Below are 27,172 nucleotides of genomic sequence, written 5' to 3'. Positions count from 1 at the left end.
TGATCAGTCTAGAAAATGTCTTGTTTCAAGTCATTTTAAGACAAAAATGAGGTCTGAATTGGTGGTAACAAGTAAGAAAATCTGCAAATGGAACTAGAAAAGTTGCTTAAAACTAGAGTAATGTCTTAATACAATTTTATTTTCTCTTGTTCCATTGGCAGATTTTTCTAACTTGTTACAAGCAATTCAGACCTCATTTTGTTTTTAAATAGTTGGAAATAAGACATTTCTCTGGTTAAATGTGGTTCATATTGAGTCAAAAAAGACATTTTCTACTGAAAACAAGACAAAAACACTTGATAAAATTTTAGTTTTTTGCAGTGTAAATCATTCAGATGAAGCTCATCAGTTTGGGTTTTTAACTTTTTTAACATTTTTTTAACTCTTGACCTATTGCCTGGGCTCTGAGCAGTGTCCACAAACCAGCTGAGTCTGTTAGAGTATTAATTCTCAAAGTGGGGCCCTTAGGGGTCCACAAACCATGGTTTGAGGGTCCATGGAATAATTGAAAATAAATTGTAAAGTGTGCTGTATCACACTGCAAAAACTCAAATCTTATCAAGTGTTTTTTTCTTATTTTCAGTAGAAAATGTCGTTTTAGACTTACAAAGCTGCATTCACCTGAACAGTTAAGAAAAATGTCTTGTTTTAAGTTATTTAAAAACAAAAATGAGGTCTGAATCGACTGGTGTTAAGAAATTATTCTAGTTTTAAGCTAATTTTTAAGTAAACTCTTCTTGTTCCTTTGGCAGATTTTTCTTACTTGTTGCAAGAAATTCAGACCTAATCTTTGTTCTTAAAATCAGACATTTTTCTGGACTGTTCAGTTGAATGTGGCTCATAATGAGCATAATCAGGCAGTTTTTCTTAAAACAAGACAAAAACACTTGATAAGATTTCAGTTTTTGCAGTGTACTGAAAAAGCTTTTCAACTAACTGGGATCTCTTACACCAATTAAATCTACATTTTTGTCCCAGTACCTTGACCCCACTTAGTATTGTGCCATGGGATCAACTCTGATATGACTGTAACATGTCCACCACTTCATGGTGCACAAAAAAAATCATTGAGCCAACATTCTCTCAAAGTTAACAAAATGAATGAATTGTGGCCTAATTCCATCCTTGAAAAGTATAGTTCATTTTTACATAGTATTAATATTATCAATAATCAATGTTACTACTATGGGAAAATGTCACATCTGAAAGGGCTCTGTGGTCTAAAAAAGTTTAAGAACTCATAGTTGCATGAAATTCTGAATATAATGAGAATCTTCATTTTCATAAGCAATGTAAACAGCTTATTAGACATGATGTCATTCCAGGGCAGGGGCCAAATCAGAACAGCTTGTTAGAATAGAATAGAAAATACTTTATTTATCCCCGAGAGGAAATTCAGGAGTCACAGCAGCAATCAAGAAAACGAAAGTAAGAAAGTGTATAGAAAGTGCAAAAAGCTCCATAGGAAAATAGATGATGACAGCTTGTCCATCATTGTCCAGTCAGCCAGCCTCCACCTCCACAGGGTCCAGGACTGAGCTTCTTCAGCAGTCTGTTCAGTCTCTGTCTCCTGGATCCTGTCTGCTCACAGCAGGTGAAGCTCTTCCAATGTGGCGTTGGTGTCTGGTGTTAGCTCTGTTAGCCATGTCTGTGAATAGCATGATGCTACTCTGCCTTCTGGTATTCCCTCTGTTGCTGGGTTAGCATGGCTAGCTTGTCCATCTTATTGGAGATAGATCTTACGTTCCCAATAACGATGGATGGAAGGACAGGTCCATGTCGTCACTTCTTAGCTCACACCTGAGAACCAGCAGGCCGTCCTCACCTCCTTCTCCTCACCTTGTGGGGAAACATCTGGCCTAGCACCAGTTAGCATTGACATGCTACAGGCTGCTAACAGCTGATTTCACATGTAAATAATGCAGCCATAGCTACACATAGGATCTCCAGACAAACACAGGAGAAAAAGTAACAAAAATATCACTGAAGACAAAAAAAGGTTAAAGTTTACAAAAATAATACAAGAAACGGACAAAGGAGACAGAGCTGCTGTAACAGGCGGGGCAGCGCCTAGGTAGCTGTTAGCGTATTATAATACTTCCACAAACACAAAACTCATAGAAACTTCCCAGAGTGTTGTTATATAACCTTTGCTTTTGACAGCGTGGCGTAACCAATGCAGAACAATCCAACTCTGAGCATTTGCTCCTCCTGCTGCTGTAAGTTGCCTTTATGTGGCTGCATGTGTACATATTCAAGCAGCTTTATTACTAATGAGCAGTTATCAAGTGTTAAATACATGCAACATGCAACATTCCTTCCTGGAAATAGCTGCATTTCCGGCCTCCCAAAAACAGCACATATGCACATCAAATCCTCTGGTTTCAACATTTCTCTGCCTTTAAATGAGCCGAACTGTTGTTTTCTCTCTGCGGTTTTGCCAACCTAATCCTTATGCTTGAATAATTTAGACAATGATGCTTGTTTTTTTTTTTTGTGTCTGATGCCACAGAGGTGATGCTATGAATCATTGTACTGGGAAATCCTTGAAATCTTTGAGTTTCTTTCACTTGATTTTCTTTTTGTCGTCATTATTAAGACACTGCGTATAAATAATAACTTGAAAAAGATGATTCAAATCTGTGGCCAAAATCAATGTGGTGCTTTATTCTTAAAAATAATGATGTAATCTAAACATTTTTGCAGGAAAAAAAACATTTTATTTTTTATTTAGACTTGCTTGTAGTAGCTCTAGAAAAAGTTTAGCTCATAAGACGAAGTTGAACATATTATGTCAAGTTTGCGTTGTCATTTTTTAAAGTTTTTATGAAATAATTTACCTGTTACAGCTTTGCTCTGCCTGTGAAGCTTCAGCTTTCTGTACTGTATATAATTTAATCTCAGGCAACTTTCACTGAAAGACCATCCAGGAATTAAACTTGAAGAAGACTGAGTGAGGATCAAGGGAAACAATCAAGAACTGTTGGTTAAATTTTACGTTGAATTTTTTCTTGAAATGTCATTGATGTATTTTTTCTTGTGCCAGTCGTATCTAAATCTACTCTTTTCTCAGTCATTATATGTCACTGTTTGACGAGCGCTTCTCGCCACGCTTCCTGTTACTGAAGCTGTGTCGTACTTCGTACTTTGACTTCCCTTGGTAGTAACTGTTGCATCTTTTTAAGATTTCTCTGTATTTTGATTTTATTGTATTTTTTTTTTAAACAAAAAAATCATTCAGTGTGTCTTTGCTTTAGCTGTTTTATGACTCTGTGTGACCAAATGCATCAATCTGAAAATACAAATCGAACAAGAAAACCAAATCTCAGAAATTTTTGTGTAAGCATTGGAAAAATGTCCTTATTTTACTAAACTTTCTTTGCATTCCTTGCAACTGATATTCAAATATTAAAACATTCAGTGCCTAAATTTATTTGCATTACTTTTACAATTTGACGTAAGTTTTTAATTTTGGTTCATGGACACTTTTGACTGCACCAAGTTGGAGAAACCAGCATAAAACAGAGACTTCTAACAAGGAAAATAATCTAAATTTCTATGTTTAGCATCTGCAAGCACAACCAGTATATACTGTGTAAAAAAGACATGACTTGACTATAGTTGTCCGAGGTGTCATTGGTTTGTAATCGGTACATGCCACAATGTTTTAATTAGAAAATACAAATGTTCAAAGTTAAGTATAGGTAAATCCAGCGTATAACTCAAACAAGCAAACCAAGAGAACACTGAATTAGGTTTTACTCTTCACTAATAAAAATAAAAGAGGATAAAGTTTAAAGCAGTTGTCACCTTGTATGTGTACTGATAACCTTTAGATAGTGATTAAATTCATTTTTAAGATCGAAGCTGTAATATAAAAGTTGTTAAACTTTTATAACTCTGGACTTTTGTCATAACAGGGAAACCACAGGTTAAACTAGTAACGCTTGTTTTGGCCTGACTGTTAAAGGTGCTGCCCTTAGCTCAGGCACACCTTACAGCCATAATTAGCAGGGTCAAAGTTACACATGGTGTCTTCTCTGGTCCTCAAAGCTGTTCTAAAGAAAAATCTCTTTCTATATTTTGATTATGAACTGTTTAAACAAAGGATAAAACACAAACACTGGGCAAGATGTGAAAAGTAATGTTTCTGTTAAAGTTGTAATATCGGAAACTACCGCAGGGGGGCAGCCGTCTTTGTTTACAACGGAAATGACGAACATTAGAATTCTTATGATGCATTCATGAGCTGTGGGAATTGACAGAAGTTAATTTTGGCGGTAGGAACAAGCGAGGTGGGTAAGAAATTTTAAATCATGCACATTAATTCCTCTTTTTTTCTTTTACGTAAGGGTCTTTTAACTACCAAAAACCCAAAATGTTATAGAAATGTGTTTTAATAATCTCTTACTCGTCAAAAAAAATTTCCCTGTCACTTTTTTGATTTAGTAGTTGTTTGTTACTGTAATAACAATGTTCTTTTTTAATATGCGTTTTATTTTTCTTAGTCTTGGATTAATATTTTGTTTTACAAATTTACCAAAACCCAATAAACAAGTTTGCTTTCAGGTATAAAATAAAATAAAGTTTTCAGGGAAAACAAGTCTCATTATAATAATTTTCCAATGTCTATTGTACACATGTTTAACTAATAGTTTATATTTTCCTCATTTTATACCATTTGGTTAATTTAGTATTGTATCTTTTAAAAAAAAAAAGCTATTTCAGAGTTGTAAATTCAGATTACAGATAATTTTATGTATTTTATTTCACCATTATTATGTATTTGTTTGTTTTTCCAGCTTAAGACCATTTTATTAATCTTGTTTGTTTCTATTTTTTCATAGCCCAAAGAAACTCTTGATAATTAAGCACTTACTGCCCCTCTGAAACTATTTAGACGTTGAGAACGCGAAGTCCGGATCTATTTGGAGGCCGTGAATGCATCATTAGCAGTTCGTTCAGTGGAGCGGGTCGTTCACTGGTACGTATCATGCTCATCAGTTGGTTTAATAGCGAGTTATAAAGTCAATGTATTACCGATAGTTGTGTTCAAGTGTGCAGCAGCTTTGTTATCTCTGTTGTATTTCTGGACAGCTGTTTAAACACCAGTAACACTTTGGGGGTTAATTTTTGTAACAGACTTTTAACAGTTAGCTTGTTACCTCACTGTTAAAAGCCGATAACGTCAGTTAGACGCAGAACTTTTAAGGTTACATGTGACGTAAAGTTGGCGAGAGTAGTACTGAACGCTCCGCCAAACTACGTTCAAAAACGTGATTATCCAAGGTTTCGTAAGTTTGTGTGACAGTTACAGGAAAACAAAACGTGTTTGATAGTTTTACTGAGTTATTTAAAGCACATTTTCAATTCGGCTTAAAAGATTTCACTGGAGAGATAAGTGTCCAGTCTGAATATCCCAATTTCAGTTGGGTAAGAAGCAACTTTCAATCAGTTGACAGAGCCAAAATTTGATAAATATTACTTGTGGTTTTGCTAGAGGCAGACATGTCATCATTGTTCATTTAGGTTTCATTGGCCAAACTGGAAACTTACTGGAGTTTTCAACTGTCTTCAACTGAAAGCTGAGAAATAAGGCAAACCAGCGCTGATAGATAACGTAAAGGGATTCATTAACAGGGGAGCTTGATTTGAGTCACATTGCCTCCCGGTGGGCGGGGCAGTTCAGTTAACTTTGAATAAAACCCCCCTTTTCAGAAGGTAACTTGTCTTTTTCTTTTCCAGGAAGGAGAATGGCAGGCCTGTGGAGATCCTACCAGACCCTGATGAGCAAATACCCCTGGACGGTGCAGATAGTGACTGCTGGTAGGATAATGCTCTTTATTCTGAAAAGTTCACGTCTGACAACAACACTTACAAATACAACTTAAGATCACAAAGAGTACACTTCAATTCTTGGAAAAACAAAGTATCTAAGCTGGGCATTTATGATAATTTTCCCAGTAAAACTTATTTCTTGATGAAGGTGGAATGACTGTTTGATGACAGACGCGGGGGCTTAAAATGACCTTTGCTCCTACATAAGGCCGCTGAATCAACAAAGAGGAAGGGGCCTTTGGCTCTGTTAACATGCACGCTTTCCTCTAGATTGTCCATGTTTAGGGTGATTTTTCTAAAATAAAAAAACACTTTTTCCCTTATGGAGCACAATATAGAATTTTAAAGTTCCTTTTTTTATTTAAACATAACTGTAGTTTTATTTATCCATTATCAAGGAGAATAATGATTCAATACATGTAGCATTGATGTGAAATAACTTTGAACTCAGCTTTAGTGACACTCCAAAACGCAAAATCACCTGGAATGTATTAGAGCACAAAAAGGCGTTATTCAAAACATCCTACAGGGATCATTTTCAAACAAGGAGCCTCTGACCTTTGACCTTTGGTCCATAAATCAACAGAAACCCTTTAAGCCAGGGGTTCTCAAACTTTTTCAGTGATGTACCCCCTATGAAATTTTTTTTTTCTGCCAAGTATATCTCAAACAAGTAGAAAGCAGTTTTGGTTGGAACAAGAGATATAAAATTAGAGATAGACCAATATGGATTTTTCAGTCAAGAAGGCTGACAACCGATATTTGAAGCCGATAGAAATTTGCAGTCAAAGTACAAATATTGGTGTCAAAATTTTGAACAATACAAACCTTAACACTTAACTTCATTCAAAAACGTTAAAGCATGAGTTTATCAAACAGCTCCCAGGCTCAGCAGCATGTTTTATAAAGTGAAATTAAAACATAAAAAAATAAATAGCTAAAGTTTTCTACAGTTAATAAAGTGTTCTAAAGTTTCAATGTAGCTACAATAACTGTAATAACTGGCCCAGCTGATAATAGGTCTATCCCTTTATAAAATACAGCGCTGTATTATTTTATAATTTCTATCGGATGTGATATTCAGTTTAAGAACTTAAACTTATATTGGATTAAATTATTGATTAAATAAATGGTGTTTGAAAGAATTTTGCTTTGTTTCTATTTCCTGAATATACATTTTTGAATCATGCCTGCACCCTGGAGTTCCCTTGTGTACCCCCCAGTTGAGAACCACTGCCTTAAGCAGTGTCCTGTTAAAAATCAGTGATCTATGGAGCAAGCTTGATTAAGTTTGGACAGCAATTTATAGATAATTTGTCTGTGATTAAGAAGATTTCAAGAAAATTTAACTTGTCATTAGTTGAAATATTGGATCAACTGTGCGTAAAATAAGTCTTACTTTAACCTTTATCTTCCACTTGTAGTACAACGTGATCACCACTAGATGGAGCCAGCTGTCACACATGTCTGGAACAGATCAACCCTGTCTACTTTTTTCTGGGACAAACATCTTTAAGTTACAACCAAAAAAATAAAAATCAGACACTTAATTAGTCTTGGAGTAAAACAAAGACTAATAATTATTTCTCTTCAGGTGCAGATTTGAACTTTTTGCTCAACAACGAGTAACTGCTGTTCTTTTCTTGACTTACATGAAGACATGAACAGCCTGGCATGACTTCTACTTTCTACCTTCCCTGTGTCTTATTTGAGTGTTGTGCTCTTCAAAAAATAATACTTTATTTAGTAATATTTTATTTATAAAGCACTTTTCAATGCAAGTAAAAAGTGCTTCACAATAAAAACAAGTTAAAATGAACAGCAGACATTAAAAACCAACACAAATAAGCCAAGTAGCCAACCAGTAAAATAAATCAGTAGAAGAAAAAAATAAAATAAAATCAGGATAAAATAATATGGAATAAAAAATTAAAAGCTTTTCTGTAAAAAGTTTTAAATCTGATCTAGTATGTGAGTTATTTTTAAAGGGCTAATGACAGTTGGACTCATTTAGTCTCTGATTTTTTGTTTTTCATCTTTAAAAGGTGACTGGTCTTAAGGGTGGCTTCAGTCTCTGGTTTTATTTACGTGTCACTCCAACAGATTGAAAGTTTTAAGTCGGACTATTTTTGCACAGGTGTTTTTCTTCTACGTCTTTGATACGACGTGAGTTGACGTTGATGATACAGAGGTTTAAACTGAAGGTCAAAGTTTGCTCCACCCTCTCCCTCTGTGCCCGTCATTGTCTCTGAATCGAGGCGTGTTTGGATGAAATGTTTGTGTTTATTGCCGTCAAGGCTCAAACGCTGATGGTTGCCATGGATTCAGTTACAAATATCGACTGTTAATCATCTTCCTGATGGAACAGTCGTCACCTTTTGATCCCGTATCGATGGTAAAGTGTTTTCCTGCTGCTTTTGATGAGGAGGATTGACAGTCTGACCTGTCTTGCTGTTTCTTCTGTGGCTGAACGCAACATGTGGTGTGAAAGTAAAACCATCCTAGCAGACTAATCTGTTTCTATTTGTAAACACAACTATAGTTTTATTCCAAAATACCAAACTGGTTCTTTGAAGGTCCACTCTGAACCAGCACAAGCAGCAAGGCCCCTCAGGTAAATCCTGTAAAGGTAAACTGTGACTTCCTGTGTCTTATTTGGCCCTCCAACCACCTTTATTGCTTCTTCTGTGACATTTAAGAAAAAGGTTACCTGGTGCTCAGCTGGAGCTGTTTTATTAAACTGTGCCGTCACTTTTAACAGCGTCAGTGTGAGCTGACATTATGTTAGCGTGACTTCTTTTTTTTCCCACATGATTTAATGAGTTTTTAAGTGTTTTTTTATGAGTCAGGACAATTAAAAAAAGCACTTAGCGCGACCCTAAAGGTGGACAGAGTGATGAATGTGGTTTTCTCAGAGCTTTTTGCTTTTAAATCTCATTTACTGTTAATTTTAGCTGCGCTGACTTATTCTTAGTCGCAGGAGTTTTCATATAAACAAGCTCTAACTTTTACTTTAAGGATAAGAAAAATCTTAATGGAGTTTTAAGGAGCCAAAGATCAGAGTGGAAATCAATTTGGAGTGAAAAGAGGCATCATATTGCGTTTTAATTCATAGAGATGCTTTAAAAGGATGCTTTTAAAACTTGAATCTCAGGTCTTTAGCTTTATCGATTTCCTACTAATCTGCTGACCTTTTATTATTTTTTTTTTATGTAAAACATCCATTTGTGAGCCCAGAGCCTAGGATATTATTCTTAATAGATATTCAATGATAAGTTAAGTATAGGAGAGATAAATAAAAAGTCACTTTCCTTCTAAATCAACTTATTTCTGCTCTTTATCTTTAACTTGCTGAGTTTATTTCTCCACAAACATTTCTGGGTTGAATTCTTCAATTAAGGGAGTTTTTTGTCCCCAGGGTAGATTAACAAGAAGAAAAATGTTCTTCACGGAAACCCCCCCCCCCCCCCCCCCCCCAATTTTTAAGAGTTAGGTTGAAGAAGTTATGAAAAAAAACTCTTGGTGATTTTATTTTAAAATTCAAATGTGGAAGATTTTCACTGTTTTGGGCTTTTCATGTGTGACAGTTTTAGACGTGCTAGGCTAACAGGTTAGCTAGGACACAATGTACACAAAATATGTGGAAATAAAGTGAATATTTCTTATAATTAGTTAAAATATTCAAAAAGTAGCTTGTTTGGTAATAACACCTAATAAACATGCTCTCACAACAATGTCATTAATTTAAAAAAAAAACAACTTTATTTGTTAAATGGTGAATGTGACAGTAATGACAGACAACAATATTTATCTGTAAATTAATTGCAAAATGAACAAATATAAACTATATGAATTTAAAAATCATCTTTTTACAAAATTGGAGGGAGTTTGGCTGGAAATGTTTATTATTTTTATTTCATTACACCCTACCAGGAATCTCATTAATTCAGCAACTCCTCAACCTGCTGGAGAAAAAGTGGACGTTTAAATGTGAATCACTGCCACATGTTCTGGGACTGTCTAGTTATTCTGGACTTTTGGAAAAGGGATACACAGCGTCTTGAAGGACATTTTCAGACATTATGTGTCTTTAGAAAGTAAGACCTTGTTTTTTTGTCTTATGCCTGAAGATCTGCCAAAGAAAAAAAAGATAAATATTTACTGAACATACTGATGGTTGTGGCTAAAAAGGCTGTAACAAAGAACTGGATATCCCAGGAGAGCTCTTCTTTAAAAAAACATGGATGGACTTCATTTACAAAATATTAAAAGATATTTACAAAATGGAAAAGATTCTAATTTTTTTATCTTTCTGTTAAAGACATGATCTTTCCCCGCCTTTCTTTCCTTTGTTCTATCTACGGTTCTTGTGTCCTTTATGTTAAAAAAAAAAGAAGGAAAAATTAATGTGACATTTAAGCAAAGTAGATAGATGAAGTTTATATGTGTTTGTTTACAAGTGTCAATAAAAAAGTTAATTTTAGAAAAAAGAAAAAGAAAACTGTCTTTTTAAGTTGTTATGAGGAAACTTTAAATTAATTTTTTATCATTTTTATTGCTTTATCAAGGAGGGGATGTTAAAACAGAAGAAAAGCCCAAAACAGTGAAATTCTTGCACATTTGAATTTTTAACACACAGAAAAAATATTAAAATATCATTATTGAGAAACAGTTTTTTCCATAGCTTCTTCAACCTAACTCTTACAAATACAATAACTGCTTTTTGTAAAAAGAAAAAAGTCTTGGAAATCTACCGAGGACGGAAAACTCCCTTAATTGACGAACTGCCCCTTTACGTGTGTTTTGAGCTATGCAGCTCATGCCTGATTAAAACCTGTGCTCTCTTATATTTTCTCTATAAATTCAAAATTGTTTGTGAAATTAGGAGTCATTAAAACTTCACTGTTTTTTTCTGCTCTTCTGATATCTAACGATGCTTTGTGATGTAAATAAACCTTCTGCAGTAAAAATATTAGTGGCGCCGCTCTTAGTCAGCCATCCACAGGAACAATATCACCTGCATCAGCGCGCTCAGAGTCTGTCTGCTGTTTGTCCTTCAGGCTCCTTGGTGGGCGTCGGTGATGTCATCTCACAACAGCTGATCGAGAGGAGAGGATTGGCTCATCACAACGTCCGGCGGACGGCCAAGATGATGAGTATCGGCTTCTTCTTTGTGGTGAGAAGACTCTCAGAGGCTGTTGAGGATGTTTTTATGAACAGTTCATATTCTTTAGCTTCAAGAAAGTGTCAGAAGTATAATAAGTCATATTTCCAGATCTCCAAAGGGATATCTCCAGATTGTTTTTTTTTCCTGATTAACATTATAAAATTAATGGACCTCTAATTTATTTATTTTTTTTGATGATGTTTCAGATCATTTTTTTAAGTATCATGTAAGTTTCTGAAATACAGAAGAGGATTGAGCTACTGAAAAATACTTTTTGAGTTTTAGTCTCAAAATATTTTATTTCAAATTCTTTTCTATCGGGGATAGGTACCTTTCACATTTGAAACGATGCGGTAGATAACGAAACAATCTCAAAGTTTTTGAATTTAACTTATTTATTCTTCAATATATAAACTTGTAATGGTGTGTTCATGTCCACCATGGAAAATCACTCACCCCTCCACTCTCTCGCATTAACAAAGATGTATTCAGGTACCTAAACATGGCATCATTTGATTTTACGTGAATCGTTACTCGGTACTAAACACAGAATTTGGCCGGTACCTACCTAAAAGTACCTCATTTAGTACCCATCCCCATTTTTTTATTACCTAAGGAAGTATCTTTATGCACCAGTTTGTCAAGAAACAGACTCAAACTGTTTGATTTCAGTAAAACTTGTCTGTTGCTTCCTGGATGAATGCTGAACTGGTGAGGTGAGGTGAGATTTAAAGGGCCATCACTCACGTTAGTCTGTGACTTTTTCAATCTGACCTTACAGAGTAATGGATCATTAAGGTTTCAATGGCATAGTAGTGCATAAAAAATGGTTGAAATTATAAAGTGGTTTTTATTTTATCATTTATTTTATTTTATTAAAATGGTTAAATAGAGGTGATTAATTTTGTAGTAATGGTGGAACTGGAGCCTAACTGTCAGACAGAAAAAGGACAGAAGAGCAGAAGAAAGATAAACAGGAGAGTGATACAGTCTGAGCTAAAGGCTAATTAGCATTACGGATATGTCTTAGAGCACCAGGCTGCCAGCTGTGCTAAAAATTAAACAGCTACTTAAGTACTTAAAAACTGACTTTACTTGTTGTCACATTAGCCTACAGATACGTCGGAGCACCGGGCTGCAGATGTCGCTACATATGGCCGGCTACTACAACATTTGCTTGATGTCACATTTCAAACTGTAGCGCTACGTAACTATACTTATAAATACCTTATCTTGGTGCGTTGTATCCAGTAAAAAGTGGACTTGAACAAAGAAATTTTTTTTCGATCCGATCTCTATTTAATTCCACAACAGACACACGCCTCACTAAAAGTAATTTGCGTGCGGAGACTCCGGGCCACAAGGTGGCGAGGGAGTGCAATCATAACAGATCCTGCATCTTAAATGTTGTATTTAATCTTTAATTTTTAACCAATTGGTATGTTCATTTAAATCTTGGTGTATATATCTCTTACAATCCTACTTGTTATATTTTCAGTGCTAATGTATATGCTTTATTGTTCTACTGGCTCTGATAATAATTGCTGTTGTAACACCACAATTTCCAAGTTATTCTAAATAAAAGAATAAAAAATGAGCATTCTTGTAAACAGAGAATCACACATTAATGAAACCACAAAGACACCACATTAACTTTCACATCAAACTTTTTAGAGTGTCAGGAAGCAAAACAGGATTATGCAAAATATTAATAAAATTTTCCTCTGTTCTTCTTTTTTTATGAAGGGTCCAGTCATCGGAGGGTGGTACAAAGTTTTGGACCGACTTGTGGTCGGAGGAACTAAAAGTGCAGCCATGAAGAAAATGCTGGTGGACCAGGTGAGAGGCTCTGAGGGACACCTCAGACCGTCTTTACCTTCTTCTTCCACCACCGTCCACTCCTTCTGTCTTTCCTTTCAGATAATCCAAAGTCATTTCCAAAACAAAGTGGAAACACGTTAAAAAATAAAACGCTTGCATGTGAGTTCATTTCCGTAGTCCAGCTCATTATTTGTGGCTAACAGGGCAGATGACTCAACAGAGACAATTTCCTCACATCAGGCTTACGGACAGAGGAGATGTCACATTCATTCAACAGCTCAGATTTGGACTTCCCTCTTCCTCCTCTCCTCTTTATACCAACTGTTTGGTTGTGAGTTTTTAGAATCTGTTCCTTAATTTATCTGCATCTGTCAGACTATGATACTTTAAACAGGAAACATGATGTAAGAGGAGGTTTAAGGGTTAAATTAAACAAGGAGCTGCATGTTTCATCGTCTAACACAGAACGTGATCGAGCTAAACGCAGATAACCTCTTAATTCTTCACCAGAAACTGGTGAAAACAAAAAGTCGAAGGCAGAGCAGCACGTCAGAGCTTTCAATACACTTAAACTGAAATATTTATTGAAGCAAAGGGTCCACTCCTCCGCTTGAATAACTCTGTGTCCACACTGCGCTGCTGCGTCTGCCTCACTGATAACTGCAGAGCCATTTGCTGAATTGAGAGATTAAATGTAGCTGCAGCTTCTTCCTACGTCAGAGCTGAAGAGCTGAAGACGAGAAGATGTTTTTATGTAAGTTTCATATGTGAGGAGGAGTTTCAGTCACTGTAAACACACGGGGAGAGATCACGAGGTCTGGATGTGCCTTTGGTTTTTCTTTGAGGGTTTTTTTTCTTTTTCAGAAAGCAGAAAGTTATCAGTAAGGTTGTTGAGTGTAAAATATCTCTATAGCATCTCTTAATGCTTCAGTTCACTAAATGAAAAATTTCAGAAGCTTTTTGTTGTAACTGCAAACTTTTTGGATGCAGTAGTTCATTATTACCAAGATTAGCGGAGAGAAAAAAATGTATCAATACAAATAATTTTGCTCATGATACTTCAATTAAATAAACTTGGATTGAAATTTGGAGTCAAAAACTACCATTCCTCTTGGAAACCATGGATGCAGCATCCATGGTTTCCAAGAGGAATGCTAGATTTTGATAAGACCACATAGACAGATTTCCAGTTTGGTTCAGGAAGACATCCACAGGCTCTCTGATTTTTTGTGGATCCTAGATGATAAAGACCTCGGATTCCTTTTTTTCTTCTTCTGTAACTGTTGAACTACTTACAAAGTGTTGAATCTCTCACCATTATTCTCCACTTACATTGAATGCCCATTTTCATACGTAGTTACATTATTTACTTGCAGTGTAGATTGATTTGGAGACGTTTTTCAAGGTGTTTGTTGGTGTTGTTATTGTTTTAAGTTGTTTCTGCTCGTTTTTTGTTTTGTTTTGTTTTATTTTTTATTTTGTTACATCACAACTTTTTCATTTTGTTTTGTTGTCCCAACTTTTGGAAAAAGTGCTGCTGAAATCAGATTAAGAATGTGTGTCAATATTTCAAAGCACAACCAATTTAATGTCTTTGGACTGCTTCAATGAAACTAAGGGTTCTAGGGGGCGCTGGTTTTCCCTAATGTTGTAGGTCGTGTACCCCATGAACAAACTCTTGAGCAAGGTTTGAATATTATCTACGTTGTCTTTCTCACACATCACTCCCTGCTCTTACCCAGTTTCCTGCTCCATCCACTGGTATAAAATACCTAAAAAAGAAAAATTCCTCAGGTTTTACTAATTCCCAAAAACCATCAGAATCCCAACTTGGTCCAACCTTTATCGAAAATATTTAAAAATATATACTTTTCAAAATTACTTTTATGTGTTCCTAAATTTCATTTTGTCTTCTTTTGTGTTTTTTTGTCTCTGTAGTTGTGCTTTGCTCCGTGTTTCCTTGGAGCTTTTCTCTGTATCTCCGGTGCTCTGAACGGACTGACAGTGGAGGACAACATTGCTAAGCTAAAGAGGGTGAGTTTGTTTTATTTACTTTTTTTTTAAATGTATTTGTTTATTCTTTTTTCTTTTTTTTAGAGCTTTTGTTTTAATTTATTTATTCGGTTTTTTTTCATTTATTTAAATTTATTTATTCATTTTCTTTTCTTTTTTTACTTTAATTTTTATTATGTATTCTTTTTTTAACTTTTTTTTCTTATTCAATATTTTTTACTTTTATTTTTATTTATTTGTATAAATATATATATTTTATTTTTATTAATTTAGTTATATCTATATTGTTTATACTTTTATTTTATTTATTAATTTTTTTATATATTTTTTTTTACTTTTATTTTATTTATTTGTATCTATATATATATATATATATATATTTATTTTCATTTAATTATATCCATATTTTTTTACTTTTATTTTTATTTATTTGTATCTATATATTTTTTTTTATTTTTATTGATTTAGTTTTATCTATATTTTTTTACTTTTATTTTATTCATTAATTTTTTAAATATATTTTTTTTACTTTTATTTTTATTTATTTGTATCAATATATATATTTTTTTATTTTTATTAATTTAGTTTTATCCATCATTTTTAAACTTTTAATTTAATAATGTCATTTGCTTGTAAAACAGCAGCCGAAACGCAATAATACATTTGCGTTTCATCCAAAAACCCTTGTTGTGTAAATGGTCTCTTAAGATAAAAACACAGCAGAGATGGTTGGTGCCTGTTTTAGCAGACTGGTTTTCCAAACAATCAAATTAACCCTTGGCTGGGCTCAACTTCCATGTCTTATCAATGCGTAGCTCTTTGTATTCATTTCATATACCATATATTTATTTATTTCATACTGTCTTCATTGTATACATAGTCTGATGACACTCAGGAAGCCATGCAACGACATTTCACTCAAAATGCACTGCTACTACCAACCTAACCACTGTCATCTCTCATGTTTTGAAAAGAAGTCCAGACAAAGTTTTTCAAGTTAGATTTTTGCTGCAGTGAAATTTTTTTCGAATTAAAATCTCAGTTATTTTAATGAAGTTAAGGATCTCAATGTGCCTCGATGCTGAAAATAGGTGCAATGACGTTAAAATGAGCCAGAAAACCCTGATCAAACTTGGTTAAATTTGTCTCCAAATGAGGTAAAGATTGAGTGTGTGACCTGACGTGTCCCTCCCTCATTTTTCATTCATGGATGTAAGGAGAGGAAGAGGAGGAGGAGGAAGTGAGGGAGAAGCTGATTGTTCTGGAGACTGATGAGTATAAGTTAGGATCCTGAAATTAAAGACGTAAAACGCTGAAAGTGGAACCAGTTACAACAAAATTCATTATGTTTCATTTATTTATGGAGTAAGATTTCTTCCTGTGCCTCCAAAACAAGTGCGTTCATGAACATTCACACATTTATTCAAGCTTCAGAAACAAAAATGTTTGTCAACAAATACTCAGTTTGTTTTTTATTCTTCTGTCCTCTGAGTCCACTTGACTCTGTTTTCTGTTAAGCGTCCAGAGATGAGTGTTTTTCTGAATGAACACACTCCAGGTAACGGACAGGAAGTTTGTTTTTCATGTAGGTACAGTACCTGACCTCCAGCGCTCACCTCTCATTATTATTAGAAACTATTTCCTGTGATGGAGGGAGAGACGGCGGAGAGGGAGGGGGCTGTGGAAATAGCTTGAGTGACTCATACCTTCATATATAGACGTGTGTGTGCGTGATCGTGTGTGTGTGTGTATTTGTATGCCAGGTCAGAGCTAACTGTCATCTTGTGCCAGCTGCTCAAACGCCGGCTCCCGCCTTGCTTACCCAACGTGCCGCTGGTCACCATCAATTATTTACAAACGAGGGCGCGCGGAGCTGAAAGGCCAACCTGGTAAATGTCAGAAAGGACAGAAAATAAATGACAAATGTGCTCATTACAACGACGCCCGGCACCACGGAAATGTGAGATGAAAATTAATCGAGCCGCTCTGATTGTTGAAGCCGGACCACGGACCAATCAAGAGTTTGCCCTTAATGTTGAGCTGTTACTCACCTCTGTCCTCTGGTTTTATCTACGACACAATGAAAACATGAACTCCAGCAGAAGTACCTCGAAGTAACTCTGCACAAGAAGTCTTGATGCTAGCCAATGACATGATGACTCATCGTTATTAGAAGCTATTAAAAACACAACTTTTACAACTTTTTCACTTCTGATACGATACCAATATTGCAGCCTTGAGTATTTGCCGATACCAGCTTGAATCATACCTGCTTTTATTATTTACTTTGTAGTTTAGAATGTGAGAAAAGACTTGGTCAAGTGTCGTTACTCAAACTCAACAATGAGGTGGATTGTTTTAAACTTACCTGGTTCAGTGCCACCACAGTAAACTTGTGCATGACAAGTTTTGCACTCAGCTGGAGCGTTTCTGAAAAATACTGCCACAGACTCATCTAATACTTAGTGGAGAAGCCTTTGTTTGCAATGACAGCTTCCAGAAGCTTCTTGTATGTTTGAACTAATGGCCCACACTGCTCAGGTGTGATTTTGGCCCATTCCTCTGCACAGATTGTCTTTAAATCTGGAATATTCTTTGGTGCCCTCTGGTGAACCCTTTACTTCAGTTCTTTCCACAAATGTTCAATTGGATTTAAGTCAGGTGATTGACTAGGCCATTCCAACAGATTGATTTTCTTTTTTTTAAACCATTTGAGAGTGGACTTTGTCGTGTGCTTTGGATCGTTGTCCTGCTGGAAGGTCCAGTCACGTCTTATCTTCATCATCCTGGTGGATGGCAGCAGATTCATATCAAGAATTTCCCCATACATGGCTCCATTCATTGCTCCGTCAATTATATGAAGTTTGCCAACACCATGAGATTTGAAACAACCCCATGCCATGATGCTTCCACCTCCAAACTTCACTATTGGTGTAGTGTTTTTGGCTGATGTGCAGTGCCATTTCTCCTCCAAACATGGTCTGTAGTATGACAGCCCAAAAGTTCAGTTTTGGTCTCATCTGACCAGACAACATTCTCCCAGTATTCTACAGGCTTGTCAAGATGCTGTTTAGCAAACTTTAAACCAGCTTCAACATGCCTTTTCTTGAGGAATGGAGTCTTGCGGGCTGAGCGTCCATAGAGGCCATGGCGGTGGAGTGCATTGCCTATTATTTTCTCTGTAACAATTGTACCTGCTGCCTCCAAGTCTTTCTGGAGCACTTTCAGGGTGGTCCTTGGCTCGTTGAGTACTCTTCTGACTATCTTTCTGACTCCCTGGTCAGAAATCTTCAAGGAGCTCCTGTGCGTGGCCTGTTGATGGTAAGGTGGTGCTTCTTCCACTTGTGAATAATGGCCCCAATGGTGCTGACTGGAATATTCAGGAGCTTTGATATAAGTCTGTAACCAGTTCCATTCTGATGCTGAGCAACAATCAGGTTGTGAATGTCTTCAGAGAGCTCTTTGCCTTTACCCATCATGAGGTGTGTGGTATTTAACTGCTTGGTGAAAAAAACACCTTTATTATAGGACCATCCATTTGCTCTAGCTCAGCTGATGTTGGTTTGCACTAATTGAAAGTTCAAGTAATAATTACTGACAGATTTCAGGTGGTATGGTGCATTTCCTTGCCAAAGTATACAGCCTTTCCATGGTGTGTTCAATACTTCTTTCCTGTGTTATCGTACTTAATTCCACATAATCATTATTTATGGACCTGAATGTTGTGATTTCTCTTCATGTGTGGATTATTTGAGTTAATACCAATGTCTGGTAGAAATTTTGTTTGAATTGCTGCTTTGGAAATAAATGCAATGAGAAAAAAGTTGATGTGTTCAATACTTTTTGTAAGTCATAGCATTTTTCCATGAGTCTGAGGTCATATCTTGTGTCATTTTCTCATAAAGTGTTAAAAAACAGCTGTGAAACATCTGGAAAACAGCTACAGGAGCAAAGAAAAGGTCCCTTCTGCTCCTTCAGAGCGTGGGAGGAAATATTTTGACGTGTTTGTGACGAAGCGCTCGGCGTAATTTCACCTCAGGTGGCAAAGAAGCTTGTTTGGCTTTAATTAGAAAATGGTTGCACCTTAAAAAAGGTTAGAACTGGAACATTGGCTGTTTTTTTTTTCAATGTGTTGCCACACGTCGAGGTGACCTTTAGGTGGATGTCAAAGGGAAGTCCGGTGTGAAACAATCATAACACACCAACACACACGTTTCACGTTTCCTGTTGAGCCGCAGAGCCTGAGTCTTCCAGTGTTGTGGCGTAACACTTTATAGCTTAATATTTATTGAGAGAAAAACAAAACAAGACAATATGTTTTACTAACATAATTAAAAGAGAGCAAAAGGAAAATCGATAAAAGCATAAAAGCCATAAATCAGATAAAAGCTCACAAAGAACTAAAGTGCAGAGCGTCTGCAGAGTTTGAAATCTCCGGGAGGCTGATCGTGATGTCGATCATTACACATTACTCAACCGTAACTTGGCCAGCGGCTCCTATTTTTGGCTCTAACTCCCCTCCTTATCCTGCATTGTTTTGGATTGAAACTCTCCACCAACTGGAGCTTCAACACATCATCATTTCTCACTTCATCTCCCACTGCTCCCTCGAACTGTTGCGTGGTGGGAAATGTTGGTGGGATGAACCTGATACCTGAGTAGGAAGTCAGAAGTTTGAAAGTTTCCTTACACATAGTTCAGATCAAGAGAAAACTCAACTTTTTAGTCCAAAAATGTTTGTGTAGTTTTCAAAAATTAACTTCAGACTAAACCAGAGACAGAGGTTTGTCCGGTGAGGGGTCCAACATTTCTGTTACAAGAATTCAACACAGCATTTTCAATAATACACTACATAGATTAAACCAACAAATTGTCTTATGAATGATTAACTTACTCTAGTTCTCAGAGCAATGGTTTGACAGATGACGTATGGTTTGAAAACCGTTGAGTAAATCATGAGTTTCCACTAAATTAAAGATGCTATGAGGAAGATCTATTTTAATTGGACTGCCTCGCCACCTTTTGGCCCGAAGTCTCCGCACACTGTCGTAAATTACGACAACAAACTTGAATGACATCAAGCAACCGTTGTAGTAGCCATCTATATGTAGTGCTATCGGCAGCCCATTGCTCTAAGACATGTCTGTAATATGCAATGTTAGTAAATCCTGGTTATGTCCTCCCAGTCTTCTACCAATCAGAGCTAACATAACCTCACTCTTCATTTTATTGATAGACTCTCAAGTCTGAACAGACCACTGCAGAATAACTGCTGACTGTGGGTTGGGATGAACATTAGCACAAACAGTTTAGCCCCTGTGTTAGCCTTTAGCTCGTGCTCTATCTCTCTCCTATTAATCTTTCCTTCCTTTCTCCTTCTGCTCTTCTGTCCTTTTTCTGTCTGACAGTTAGGCTTCAGTGTCACACAGATCTCTTTTCTCACTACTAAACTTCGTCAGCCAGCATGGTGTTGTCATAGAGACCTAGACATGCACTAGACTGATAATCTAATTTTAAAGTGTGGATTACAATCAGGCAAATATCTAGAAGGGAGACTTTTTCTAGATCACTTTCAAAGTCCTCACAGCCCCTTTAAAGCTGGAGTGTGTAGAAATTGGGATAATTAGCGATATCTAATCTTCAAACATTCCCTTGCTCACTCTTCCCATCAGCAAAGCGATGGAGGCCTTTGAGAAAGAAAAAGCTCAAGTGATGCATGTTAACTCTCTGGGATCCCTCTAGAAACCATCACACTTAGTATCAGTGGCGGCTGGTGGTGTTTTATCCAGGGGGGGCTATGACTCCAAAACAGACATAAACTAATAAGCAAGCAAACGTGCTAGGGTATCACACCTGTGTATTTACAGTCTATTATTTTAGATAGGATGTGCCTGTTTTTGTCAACTTCTTCATTGTGTTTACGGATCCCTATCTTTAGCCTTCATCAAGCTAACATGAAATGTTTATTTTTCCAAACATAGCTAGTCCCAGGGCATTTTCCATGTGGATCCCAGTTTGTTCATGCCTCTTTGCCTTTTCTGAAAAGTGCTTTAAATCAGTAATACCTGTCTTTATCCATGCTGGGTCAGATCCTGACGTTTGGAAAAGGAGGCAGGGAAAACAGAATAAAGCGTTAGCCTCGCTACATGCCGTTAGCCAAGCCTTGCTGCTAAACCAGGTCCTGGAAAAAGAGCGGGTGTATTGCCTCCCTCTATCTTTGGACTGCTGAATGATCGTGATGTTAGGCTGATCAGGTCCCCGCTCTTTCACATGCACCTTCTCCTGATACGATCTCCTCTCAAAAGGTAACGATATCAGCGACTTAACTGTGTTATTTAGGCTTTCTCTCTCCATCTTTCGTCTCCGTTTGATCGTCTCCTACTCCCGCGACTCGTCCTGTCAATCAACCGCACTTTGTAGTAGACGGCTGTGACGTCGGCTCCATAGCGGGAGGGTGGTGGTATGCAAATCCAGCTGCATTCAGCTTTGGGCGCAGGAAAGGTGCGCCCTGACATGGTCCAATCTCTTGTATTGAAGAGGAGCCACTGCGCATGTACAACTTATAACGACGGTCTATGGCCAAAGATTTCTGCGCCCCGGGGTGGAAACACGTCACCAATCAGACAACGCGGATGAATGAAACAACTTTACTCATCATTAAATATATATTATTCATTGTGCAAATTTAAATTTATAATTTATATACTTATAGTTCAGAACGTTATATTTTATTATTTCTTTTTCCTTTTCTTTTTTAATGTCTCATGCTTCAAGGTAATGTTGACGGTAATGACGGTGGGGCGGCGCCCTGGCGCCCTCTATTGGCCAGCCGCCACTACTTAGTATCCCAAGGAGCCTCGAGTGTCCCTTCAGTAAAATGCTGTAGAAATCCTATAAGTAAATATTTTTTTCCACTTTCAAAGTTTAAACCTCTTATCTAGCTCCAGCCCTAACCAAACCTATCAAACTTTCATCTATTTTAATACTAGTTTTTACATTTTTAATGACATTTTTCTCATAAAGGCACCTGCTATTTAAGTATGATCCTTTATTTGCAAGATTTTTTTTTTTTCAAAAAATCAAATATCAAATTTTTATTTTATTTTTTCTGTTAACAGGTACAATAATAAAGATAGACCTGTATTGTTGTATTGTTTAAAATTTCAGTGAGAATGTGTGTGATAATCATCAAATAATCAACAAAATATAGAAATGCATTAATAAAGAAATTAATAAATAAAGAGATCAATCATTCAGAGTAGAAAAAGAGAAAAAGAGGAAAACAAAGCAAAGGAAAAAAAACTAATTCAAGAAAACAAAAGACAACCGCATCTAAAATCCACCCATCCACTGGAATTAAAACACCAAACTCCAGTAGCATATTACATCTTAAGTCCACGGATATGAATTAAAAGTAAGTGCCAAGTCTTTATAACTGAGTCTTTTGCTCCATGGACTTTTGCTTTTGATTGAGTGTGGGGGTTTCCATCGTGTGGCGACTAGTTTCCCCACCCAGCCACCCCTGTGATTAGAGCTAAAACAGGCTCTTCTCTTATCCAGGATAAAGTATTCAAAAGAAATACAGCAGGCTAACAATGAAATGTTATCACAAACAACTTGCACAGGTTGAAGGAAACCATCCAACCACCAGAACTCGTATTTGCAAGATTTTACCATCAAAAGCGTCTGATAATGGGATGCCAGCATGGCCTGGTGGTTCAGGTCGCCTCATCCCCTGTCCTGTCCTCTTCAAATACAGACACAGAGACTGAAAAAAGGATCTATATCACAAAATCTTCAGTTTACATCATCAACTGATGAGGCGTTCACCTTAAAAAAAAAAAGAAGGCCTTTTTGAATTTCTTTTTACACAAACAGGACTTGTGTCTGTGATAAACACAGAGTACAACCGTCAACCTGTTAAAAACACACTGAATAATCTCCTTGTAAGATAATCTATCATCAGAGGAAAGACGTCTGAGGAGAGGACGTTTGTGATGTTTCTCAAAGATTCAGGAAGAGATAAATGACACAGCAGGTGAAAAAACAGGAAACGGACAAAATACTGTGGGTGTAACTCCACAAACAGTGTCTTTATTTCCATCTCAGCTTTTGTATCACCTTGATCACAGTCTTTAAAGTGGAAACCATCAATTTCAGGGACAAAGATAGTGTCAGTGAGCAGGAATCTGTTACGATGCTCTTTTAACTTCTAAACTTTCTTACAGGACTACACAGACGCACTGATCTCCAACTACTATGTAAGTTTGTTCTGCTTTGTTTACATTTTAATAACCTGTGCATCACTCATTATAAAAAAAACCCTGATCTTTAATACAAACTTTGGTTAGAATTAAAAGTGTTGTATTTTGTTTGTTTCAGCTATGGCCTCCAGTCCAGATCGCAAACTTCTACTTCATCCCTCTGCACCACAGGCACGTTTCCATGGCTTTGTTTACATCACATGTAAAGTTTGTGTCAATGCAGAAGATGAATGAAAACTGGATCTGCATGCTGACTTAAAACTCTGATGTGTGTTTATTTGTGCATGTGTGCATGTGAATATAGGTCATACTTGGAAAAAAAAATTGAGTGTAATTATCCTTTATTTGTAAATGTCATGAGAATCAGAGTCAGAGTAGCTGTTAAAAGCCTTGTCAGACACTGTTATGAATAAATCTCCTCCGCCCGCAGGCTGGCCGTCGTCCAGATCGTTGCCGTCGGCTGGAACTCCTACCTGACCTGGAAGGCCAACAAGATGTGACGGCGCATCACAGGTCCAGCCTGTGCTGTTGTTGTCGCCGCCGCCACCGATGATGATGATGATGTTACACTCATTCGCAGTGTGTGTTGGGAATGGGCTGTTCTAGTCTAACTCACTTTAGGGTACGAAGTCTCCTGGTATTTGAAACGTGTAAAACTGTGACTGAGTCACCGTAAAGGGCGGGAGAAAGTGCTCGTCTACGCCGGTGACGAATTCACACTTGAAAGTCAAACTTGCATTTGCAGAAATGTCTGTGAAAGTTTGTTATTTATGGAAATGGGATTTGGCTGAGGAGCCACACGTACGCACAGACACTCATACATTAACATCTGAGGATGACAATGAAGCCTTTATTAATGATGTAATGTTTGTCACTCACTTGAATTCGTTTTTTTTTCCTTTAGAGGTCAGTTTAAAGATGTTTTGGGTTACACAGTTATAGTTTTACCTCATTTAAATCTTTATTATGTTACCATGTTTATAAATGTGCATGTATTCTCCTTCAACATTAATGTTACTATTCACCAAGATTTCCTAAAAATATGTATTAGAACAGCTCTCAGGAAAGCAAAGCAGCATGGTTTTACTGTTTTCTTATTGATTCACATAAAGGAAGTCATAATAAAACACAATCTTTTCTCTTTATATCAGGGTCAGAGCAAGGATTAGTTATTAAAAATGACTGACAATATACACTATGTGTGGTTTTAAAGCAGATTTGGTCGATTTTTTTCACCTTTAATTTGCATTTTTGCATTTTGAGCTTTAAGAGCAAGGACATTAACCACAGTTAAATAAAATAAATAAAAATCTACTGTCATTCCCACAAAAATGTTCTGATCCCCCCCACATGAAGCTGAATGTATCATATTTTTTTATTTTTTACAGCAGGCTTAAAAACATGGCTCATTGTACAAAGACAGAGCATCTAACACTAGCAAAACAAACATGAAATGACAAAATTTTACAATTATTTTTTACGATTTAAATATAAAAATTATTAATATTTGGTGGGCCTGGGATCCTTGGGCCCACCCATAAAGCCGCCCCTGCCTTACACTTTATAAAGTGTGGTCTCTGGAAGATTAGATGCAGATTTAAACATTAGGTCTAAGGCTTAGCATTTCATGATGCAAAGCATTCTGGTCACATCAGTAGGGATGGGTACCAGATTAAATACTTTTATAGGTACCGACCAAATTCTGTCAAAAGTACATGAACACATCCTTGTGACTGTGAAGGAGTGGAATGGGCAAGTTTCCATGCTGAACATGAACACAGCATTGCAAGGTTATATATTGACATGTTAATTTGAAAAAAACTATATTTTATTATTAAACAAATTGATATTTTCTACCACATAAACAGAGAAAAACTACCAAAAATTTGGACCGTTGAGTACCAGTACCGTCTCATCAAATGTGAAAGGTACCCATCCCTACACTTGAGGCAAATGCTGATGAAGACTTCACATGAAATCAAACATTTGAGTTGTTTTGGAAATGCATTTATTAAAGCTCTTGTGAGGAATTTTCTGTTTGCGATGATTTTAGTGCCCCCCTGTGGACAAGTCCATCTGAGCTCTAAACTTCCTGAAGTTTTACCAAAAATGTCAGAGAAAAGTAAAAAGAAGAAAAACATTGAGTTTTCCCCTCTGCTGCAGGCCTCCCTCGTCCGTCACCTACCCCGTCACAACAGCTACAGACATGAAAAATCACGTCAGAAAACGTCAGTCTTCTAAAACACGATCTTGATTGCTTTCTTGAGTGATAAAAAGGCCTCTCTGTTAATTTCTGTCTGTTTTATTACAAGAATAAAAATCCTCACAGGAGCTTTAATGCTACAACTCGCAGATTATTTTAGCTTTTGAAAAATAAAATTAACAGTTTTAAGCATGTAGCTTATTGTTGTTTAAAGGAAACAGACACTTGTAATTAATAATTATTATTATACTGATATAAAGGTGAAATATTCAAAGTGTAAAAATGAGAAAATGATGCTTTTATGGAGCGTTACTTTCTTGACTGGGTGAAGCGAGTGTTAGTTGATGACTTGTCAGTGTTACCACTCATACATAAAGTACTTTATAACAGAGTTACTGAGCATAGTGAGCTTTAAATGCTCTGTTTGGTTTAAGTTGTTGGCTTTAGACAGAGCTAGTCTGGTCATTTTCCTACATTGTTAGTCTACAAGCTAAGCTAAGCTAACATACTGGTTGGTCTGGCTTCATGTTTTAAAATGTCTTTTCAACGTGGTTTAAGTTTCAGGAAGTTAGCCAATGATTAAAACAGTAGACTCAAACATCTCTCCATGCATTGACAATCACTGTTTCAACTCTTTTTCTTTCTCTTTGTTTTTTTTCCCCCCAGTGTTTGTGGAGTTTGAGTACTTAAACTGTGAACTTACTAATATCAAAGTTTGTCTTTGTCACATTTACTAATAAAGTTTCCCACCAGGTGATGTGGATGGTGCGTTTGACCTCACTAACTTTGTGTCCTGCTCGTCTCTGGCCGGGTGGGGTTTGTTTGGAGGGTGATGCGGAGGCCGCTGAGCCGTCAACCAGATAACTGAACACATTTGTTTCCCACACAAACACACTCGACTGATGCGAGGCAGAAAAGCAAGCGGAAACTATCTGATGAAACGGCTGAAAATCTTCCAAATAGCCTCTTTCCCTCCGAGAAACGAGCCTCTCCCCGGAAATCTGGAACTTAATTTGGGATCAGCGCCAAGACTCAGTGTGTCTTAAGGTGGAGCTACAGTCTAAACTGTAACTGTGACAAGAAAATTCACATGTAAAAGTGCTGTAGACTTTGTGGTTCATAACAGCAGATACAGGAACAACATTTTCATGGCCTTTAATTTGAGGTTAGCGTTAAAGTTTAATGGATATTTCCTAGTGTTTAAGTTCCTGGTAATGAAGTTACCTACGCATTTCTTAAGTTATCTTTTCTTAGACCAGGATTCAAGCAAGTTCAGGACCACGGACAGCTCTGAGTTATTCACTTTCAAAGGAGCTGAGGAGCTTGAAAGTGATCTTGAAAAAGTCTTTTCTAGATAAATGCGTGATCGTAATCCACACTTTAAAATGAGATTATCAGCGACCATATTACAGGTTACAGGTTATTTCAAATTGCTACTTCTTAGCTTCTACATCGGGTCGACCAGAACAGGTGTTACACAAAAATCTGTGACCATCGGAATACGTGACTGCAGGGGGCGATGATGGGCATTGACTATGTGTGCGTTTTCCAAAAAAGAGGAGAAGAAGTTGAGTTACGTAAATGGCGTACTCAAAGATTCATCTGGGGTAAACGTTTGCAAAATTTGTAGAAATAGTGTGTAATTCATACAAAGCAGTTGTATAAACTGTTTATAAACTCTCTCTCTCTCTCTCTCTCTCTCTCTCTCTCTCTATATATATATATATATATATATATATATATATATATATATATAAATAAAAGACACAACACTTGTTTTAAATTTTTAATTATTCATTAAACATTTTGAAAAGGATTACATTATATAATGATTGTGAAGTTAAATAAACTCAAACATTAATTTAA

At 36.5% G+C, this 27,172-nt stretch overlaps 1 protein-coding gene across 2 annotated transcripts; it reads left to right on the top strand.

The window, feature by feature from the left end:
• The first annotated feature begins 4,914 nt into the window (after positions 1-4,914).
• mpv17 (mitochondrial inner membrane protein MPV17) lies at positions 4,915-26,057 on the top strand. Of its 2 annotated transcripts, none has more exons than XM_074685235.1 (8): positions 4,915-4,984; positions 5,746-5,826; positions 10,899-11,014; positions 12,752-12,844; positions 14,765-14,860; positions 23,068-23,100; positions 23,222-23,274; positions 23,534-26,056. In XM_074685235.1, the coding sequence occupies exons 2-8, from the start codon at positions 5,754-5,756 to the stop codon at positions 23,601-23,603; spliced, it is 534 nt and encodes a 177-aa protein (XP_074541336.1). In that variant the 5' UTR covers positions 4,915-4,984; positions 5,746-5,753; the 3' UTR covers positions 23,604-26,056. The 2 variants fall into 2 exon arrangements, with proteins under 2 accessions (XP_074541336.1, XP_074541337.1); XM_074685236.1 differs by lacking the exon at positions 4,915-4,984 and adding an exon at positions 5,355-5,433 and having other exon boundaries at positions 23,534-26,057.
• Positions 26,058-27,172: the final 1,115 nt, after the last annotated feature.

This window comes from Halichoeres trimaculatus, unplaced genomic scaffold (assembly GCF_033239565.1).
Source record: "Halichoeres trimaculatus isolate MK-OKI-2021-1 unplaced genomic scaffold, fHalTri1.1 fHalTri1_scaffold_13, whole genome shotgun sequence".
NCBI classification, from domain to species: domain Eukaryota; kingdom Metazoa; phylum Chordata; class Actinopteri; order Labriformes; family Labridae; genus Halichoeres; species Halichoeres trimaculatus.
This window is presented reverse-complemented; position numbering and strand designations above follow the sequence as displayed.

Bases quoted from the DNA above. Each gene is read 5' to 3' on its own strand.
- mpv17 (XM_074685236.1), top strand. From the start codon at position 5,754: ATGGCAGGCCTGTGGAGATCCTACCAGACCCTGATGAGCAAATACCCC. The intron at 14,861-23,067 runs GTGAGTTTGTTT...ACTTTCTTACAG, and splicing joins ACATTGCTAAGCTAAAGAGG to GACTACACAGACGCACTGAT. The intron at 23,275-23,533 runs GCACGTTTCCAT...CTCCGCCCGCAG, and splicing joins TTCATCCCTCTGCACCACAG to GCTGGCCGTCGTCCAGATCG.